This window comes from Nycticebus coucang, chromosome 11 (assembly GCF_027406575.1).
Source record: "Nycticebus coucang isolate mNycCou1 chromosome 11, mNycCou1.pri, whole genome shotgun sequence".
Classification (NCBI taxonomy): domain Eukaryota; kingdom Metazoa; phylum Chordata; class Mammalia; order Primates; family Lorisidae; genus Nycticebus; species Nycticebus coucang.
In genome coordinates, this window is record NC_069790.1 from 20,816,846 (window position 1) to 20,824,131 (window position 7,286).

Below are 7,286 nucleotides of genomic sequence, written 5' to 3' on the forward strand. Positions count from 1 at the left end.
TTGGAAAATACTGACCTAGCATAATGTTCTAAGTCCAGTAATTACTGATTACACTTTGCAAAAATAATTAATGATAAATTTATACCAAAAACAAAAAAAACAGGGCCACCTAAGTGATTCTGATTCCCAAGTTTGGGAAATACTAAGAATATTAAATAATAGGAGTTCCAGGAAGAAGAACTAAGAAGCAAGAAGGTTAAAGAAGACTTCTTTCTTCTCTCCTACAATCCTTCACCAGCTCTCCATCATCTAATGCAGTGGATCTTAATTAGGGATGATTCTGACCTTCAGCTGATATTTGGCAATGTCTGCAAACATTTTTTTTTTTTTTTCATTTTCACAACTGTAGAAGGCATGTGCTATTGCCACTTTAATACACTGAAGCCAGGGATGCTAGCTAATATGCTACAATGCACAGGATCCCCACCCCCACCATAAATAATTCTAAAATGAGAAACTGTACAGGAGCCTCACCTCAAATGAAGCTACCAAAAGTACTCAGTTGTAGCCTCAGAGTTAAACAAAAAACAACAGCATTAATTCCTTCAGGGAAGTTGATTTTTACTTCCAGATTGGTAGGGAAAGAAGAAAGTCTCATCTTCACAAAAGTAAAGCAAACAAATATAGAAGAAAATGTAAATGTCAAGTAACTACATAAGACTTAAAAAGCTTCAGAAAGTTTTAAAAAGCTTCAGGCTAACCCCACTCCCATCATAGGGAAAACTTATTTACTCTCCTCAGCCTTCAAAGTATAGTACTTTTGAAGTTATAAAACATTGAACTAAGTACTGTATATAAACATTAGCATGACTGTTACTGTAGCATCAGGTAACCTAATGATATTTGAAATGAGATCTGTGGACCAGTGAGCCAGTCTGTGAATTGTTTACAAGTTTACGTCAAAGAAGTATAGAAATGGAGACTACAAAAGTGGATTTTTTATAGCAGAATAATTTTACGTTTATTGCAGTTCATAAAAATTTAGGCTTATACTTTGTCTTACTCCATCTTCATTTTCTTTAATTTACAATAAATTCAAACACTGCAGGACATTTTAATTAATGATGGACCACCTATATGACAGTGATCCCATAAGATTGTAATAGAACTGAAAAATTCTTATCACTGAGTGATGTGCTAGTATTCGTAAGTTTATAGCATAGCATGTTATCTTTTCTATGTTTAAATATGTTTAGAAGCACAAATACCACTGTGTTACAACTGCCTACAGTATTCAGTACAATACTGAACTAGGTACAAGTTTGTAGCCTAGGAGCAAAAAGCTATAAATATAGCCTAAGTGTGTACTAGATTACCGTCTGTTTTTTTTTTAAAGTATACTGTATGATTTTCATACAATAATGAAATTGCCTAATAACACATTTCTCAGAATGTACCCCCATCATTAAGCAAACAATACGTGACCATTTTTTTTATTATATTTTACAATGACATCAATCCACAGTGGATTAAAAAAAATTTTTTAAGTCCTTCATCAGTTTGAGAAGCACTAACCTAACCTATGCTGACTGACACATCTATTGACTGGCAAGGCCAGGATTTGAATCCACATTTGACAACAAAACATGTTCTTAATTATTATACTATATGCTTCCATCAACATTAAGATTTTGAACTCAAACCCCTATGTGTAATTCCTACCTCTCAAAAACTGGACTATACCAGCTATGAGTGACAAGGACATTGTGTGTGTCTGGCCCATGGCCTTCAACACTGAAAGCAAGTCAAGCTGCCTCTTTGGCCTCTCATTCCCCAGCCCATACTCAAAATTCAGTCTCTAGCTTTCTGAGGATGCAAAAGGACAAGACAAAAACAAGGAAAAGATCATATCTCTCCTCAAGGCCTACAGCAGAGTCACTGAATGCTACTATTTTCTTTTGGGACTCCCCCTGGTTTCTGCTCAGGGAAGATGGATGCCTCCTCTTAAGCAGGAGTAGCCCCAGATATAACCACACTAGCTACACAGAGTATAGAATAAATGAATCAAAATTAAGAAAAAGCCACACAAACCTAAAAGTCTTCTTCACATCAAGACTTCCAACCCTTAAGGTAAAGCTTACAGATGATAAATTTAACCCATCCATTACTATACTTTTAACCATAATCCTTCATTTAAAAAAAATTTACATCCTGGCCCAATACATAGTACTTCAAAAACACAATTTAACGCCCCTCAAAAAAATCCATAGTAAGTGCAATGCCCTGCTAATTTTATTTTTTCTTTTTAAATATTAGTAGAAATTCACAAAATTGATTTTAAGACCCATTAATAAGCAATCTGCAGTCTGCAAAACATTGCTGCAAAGTTCAACAGTCTACATTTAATAGTATGCTTTCATCTGGCAAATTAAACCCCTATCAAGCTATCTTAAAATTTTATTCCTTAAAAACATAATTTTTCTACAATATACAATAAATTTGATGTATTTACATTCCCAATTTTGTACAGAAAAATATACAAAAAGTTTTGTCTCAAAACTTAGTAAAATGGGGCAGCACCTGTGGCTCCAGGAGTAGGGTGCTGGCCCCATATACTGGAGCTGTAGGGTTCAAACCTGGCCACGGCCACAAAAAAAAAAAAATTAGCAAAATGCATAAATTGTTAAAATGAAAATGTTGAACTCCTCATCAAAAATCAAAGATAACATATTAAAATGTAAAACATGGTTCTCAGCTAGTAATTTAGTCAGGTAACAATACTCTACAGGCAATTCCCAGAATACGGTTTTTAGTGAATATGTATATCATCAAACTATAGTAAATCTGAAACCAACCTGATCTACCACTATTATTTTTGACTAGTACCCTCATCTGATCACACCCCAAAACTGAAATCTTAGAAGCCACAAATCTAACTCTTCTTCTTCTCTCCTTTTTCCTAAGCTTTGTTGTTGTAGTAGTAGCATACCCCTCTAAATTGCCCAAAGGTCTGTCAGGAGTCCTAACTTGTCTCAGACTACTTCAGAAATTCTGGAATGGACTTATCTGAAATTATTTCTATGGGAAAATGCATAAATTCAAACAATCAATTTTGTAACAAACTTCTAAAACATAATCCATTGATACAGCATCAAATTACCTTATCTGCAAACTAAAACCATCAACTAAAAATTGTTAAACTAAATTAGAAAAATATGATACCCTTTTCTGTGAATTAAAATCAACTTAACCATAAACATACCATGAATTTCCATTATCAGCTATGGAATTTAATTCTCTAACCCTAAGAATGCATGTGATATTTTTAACAACTGTGCTTTGAGGACCTAGCTCCATCATGCTGTTCCATCACAGAATGACACAGTGCTACCATGCAAACCATCTATGCAGCTTCCACATTTATTTCATAGTTTCACTCAACTCTATCTCCTTTAGTCTCACCCACTGAACAGCTGAGTGGGATGAAAGATTGTTTTCTACTCTATGACCCCACACCCTCACCCTTTGCTCATTCACTTGCTGTTTGGAGGAATAAGGAATGCTGGCAACAGTACATTACTCCGTAATTGTTTATATCCATCCTTCAGTCTATCAGAATTCCATAAAGTTCATCCCCGCCTATACACTTACAGACTAAAGAAGCTCCTCCTCAACTTGTGCTTAAACTTTAGAAGGAAAAACTGATTATACTCATCACCCGCATGTACATAAATATGTAAAACAAGTGAAATCCTTGTGAATCTAGATTATCTGTTCATTTCCATTCTCAAGGCCACTCTGGAAGATACTCTTCCATTTCATCAAAGTAACAAAGTCAAAAGTAATTCTTAAAGTTGGACTATTTAGCAATAAACTTGCAAGAATGTAAGAACTATGTTATTATTTCAGTAACTAATCAAACACCTGGACGTCACAAATTCTTTCCTACAACTATAAAAACCCAGATATGAAACCCTGTACCTCAAAAAGTAACGTAGCAAATGCAAATGTGCTAGAAAAATCTCAGTTGCTTATTTCTGACTATACACACGGTTGAAATGGAACTCAGGAGTGGAAAATGTGAATGAAATGGCCTGTTCTTTTTCCAATATGTGGGGGAGGAAAGGAAATGAAAGGGTTTCTTAGGAGAATAACTGAAAATACTGACATATTTTCAAAAATTAATTTCCTCAAACTTCTCCAGTCCGTATCTCCATTCCCTCCCTTTTACAGGGACCCTTCCCACTTCCTCCGGAGGGCGCCCTTCCCAAACGTTCTCTTCTCCCTATTCCTAAAAATTGAGCCTAAGCCCCAAACCCAGCTCCCGATCTCCCCGTTTCAAGGCTCGCCCGCCATCCACCGGCCTTCCTGGCTGCGCCTGGGGAAAGGCAACCCCAAGAGACGCGGAGGGGGAAGCCAGGAGGCCAGGCGGTTGCCGGAGCTGCTACAGCCGCCGCCGCCTGCACCGCAGCTCAGCCCACTGCATCCTTCTTCATCCCTCCCGCCGCCCCCCTCCCGGGGCCGGCCCACACGGCACCCCGGCCCGATCGCTCGCACACCCATCCCACCCTCGTCCCAGGCCCACTCCCTCACGAGGGGAGCTCCGCCAAGGGTGCCGCGGCCGGCGACAGGGCCGCGGGAGCCGGCGGGCCCGGGAGGAGGCTGAGGGAAGGCGAGAGGATGGAGGGAGGCAAACGCTGAGCTAAGACGACCCCTCGAGCAGTTCCAGCCGCGGAGGCCGCGGCTCCCGGCTCCCGATCCCCGGGCCCACCCCGCGCCGCACAGGAAATGCCTCCGCCTGGGCTCTCCTCACGTTCAATTCAAACTGTCACCGCCGCCGCCGCCTCCCCTCCCCCCGGGCCCGCCGCCGCCGCGCCCCGGGCCCGCCGTCGCCCCCGCCAGACCGCCCCTCGCCGCTGCTCCCCGCCTCGACTCAGGGCGTTCCCTCGACTCGATCCGGCGGCTGCGGAGCCTCCCAGCAGTAAGAGCCGCCGACCCCGAGTCGCCACGGCCCAAAGCTGAGACTCACCCATGGTGCTGCTGTTGACGCTCCTCTCCTCAGCAGCAGCGGATCTCGCACTGACCGACATCCCCTCCCCCCCGCGACCAGCCCCGGCGCGGCGCAGCCCGCCGATTCTCCAAAGCCGCCTACGCCGATTCCGCGACGCAGCCGCCCGGCGTCGCTGACCTGCTTACGCACGCGACAGCAGGCAAACTCCTCCACTGGCTCTCGCCGGACTCCCGCTCCCTCCTCCGCCCCCGCCCCTCAGACAAGGCTTCCGGGCCCCGCAGAGGCTGCCTTGGATCTCGCGAGAGTACCCCCTCCTCTGCCCGACTGCTGCGCTCGGTGTCGAGCATGACTTCATGGGCGTCAGCAACATTTTGGTACTCAGGTTTAGCGCCATATTAAAATTGACCGGATTTAGCACCTTGAGGTCATGGATAGTCGCGCCTTTTTGCATGTTCGGTCAACACTGCTTGTAAGGTTAACCGCATTACATTTGTCGGCGAAAACCTGAGGACGCCGAGGGAGTGGTCGGTGGGCTGCCAGGGTGCGGTCATGCCCGAATTAAAGATGGCCGCCGTCAGTGCCGCCCCGCGCAGTTTCCCGTCAGGTTTTGGAGCTGCGGGAGCCGCCGGGTTGGCCTCAGCGCCTCCTTACGGAATTGGCGTAAGGCGAAGGGGCACTGCTGGAAAAGCTAGACTGGGAAACTGCCTCAGGGTGGGGGCCGCGTTCCCGCCTGGGCTTATAACTACTGACCTGGAGGCTTTGTGAGTGAAAGTGTGGAGGTACTTGGAGGCAGGTGTCTACGCCCTGGTCCATCCCTGTTTCCTCGGCTTCGGGATGAAAAGTGACGTTAGACTTCAGTTGCCCCGACGCTCCTCGTGCTGTCACTTTGGTGGCCTGGCACAGCCAAGAGGTCGGCTGCTGCAGGCAGCACTGCCATCTCTACGGTCACGTTCACGTAGGCTCACCTTATTGATGCCCGGTTCTATCCGCTTGGTGCTCTCTAGTTGACGAAATGAATGGATGGACACTTGAAACTTGGGTAACAGTTAAAGCAATTAAAGAGTAAAGAAAGGCTAAGATTCTGCGATCGTGTACTATAGCGATGAATGTCGCTTTGTCGTTGGAACCTTCCCCAGATGCTTTCTAGTGAACGCCTTTACTCGGATAACCCAGTCTTTTGTACGTTTCTTGAAACTGATGGCTCTCTTTGCTGCATACTTCGTGCACATGTGTTGTTTTTCCTGTTAAAACTGCATATTGAGGAATTACAGTATACAGCAAAGTTAGGAGCACGTGCAAAAAATGTTCAGAGCAGTATAGCTTATATTAGTGAAATAAATGTTTACTAATAGGAAAATGGATGAATAAGTTACATGGTTGAGCAAATAAACACACGGAATACTGAACAGTGAAAATCAATGAATAAAGCTACCATTCTTAGTATGGATAAAGTTCATTAACATAATATAGATGAAAAGCACATTGCAGAAAGATGTCTATGGTATACCATAAGTAAAAGTTTAAAAATAAAAATGTGTGATCAAACTGTAAAAATCATATAAGGAAATGATGCATACCAAATTCAGAATGATGGTTACTTCCAGAAAGGAAGAGAAGAGAATATAACAGGAAAGGTTCACTTGTATCTGTAATGTTTTATTTTCTTCCAAAAGTAATCTCAGAATATATGGCAAAAGATAAGTGTAGGGTACTGGAGAGTACATGTGTATTGGACTGTAGTACTTTTATGTATACTTGAAATATTTCCAAGTAAGTGTTTAAGGGGGTAAATTTTATTTAAGAAAACAACTTACTTTGTGTCTTGTGTTTCTTTCGCTGTTTCATAAGTCTACATTTTTACTGAATTACTCATAAAAGTGTGTTATAACTCATCTGCCCAACCAGTCATTGTGTAAATTTCTGAAATGTCAAATGAGCATTTTGCTTTAGGAAATTTCATTAAGTTTCTGTTTTTGAAAAAGACAGCATAGAAAGGAGGATAAATGTATGGCCTCTGTATTCAGATAGCCTGGGTTCAAATCTCAGTTCATCATTATTAGGTATGTGACCAAGGACAAGTTAACTTTCTGTGATCCAGTTTCTTCACGTATAAATGGAGATAATAGTTATCCAGTAGGGGTTTTGTGATAACTAAATGAAATAATACATGTACCCCAGGCTTAAATTTATTTAATATTTAATAAATATTACCTTTTATGTAGATCATTTTAAAATATAAAATTAAACCAAATGCTATCATTAATACAATAGTCTAAAGAAGAAAATCTTTGCCTCTCATCTCTGTTGACATATTTCTTTGAGGAGGATCTCTTAA

General features: G+C 42.0%; 1 protein-coding gene across 1 annotated transcript in view; it reads right to left on the reverse strand.

The window, feature by feature from the left end:
• Nucleotides 1–6,889, reverse strand: part of SEPTIN7 (septin 7) — a 112,695-nt gene extending 105,806 nt beyond the window's left edge. The window contains exon 1 of the mRNA XM_053553393.1: nucleotides 4,970–6,889. Coding sequence (XP_053409368.1) covers nucleotides 4,970–5,030 — 61 coding nt within the window. The 5' untranslated portion in view covers nucleotides 5,031–6,889. The remainder of the gene's footprint in view (nucleotides 1–4,969) is intronic.
• Between the last annotated feature and the right edge of the window lie 397 nt (nucleotides 6,890–7,286).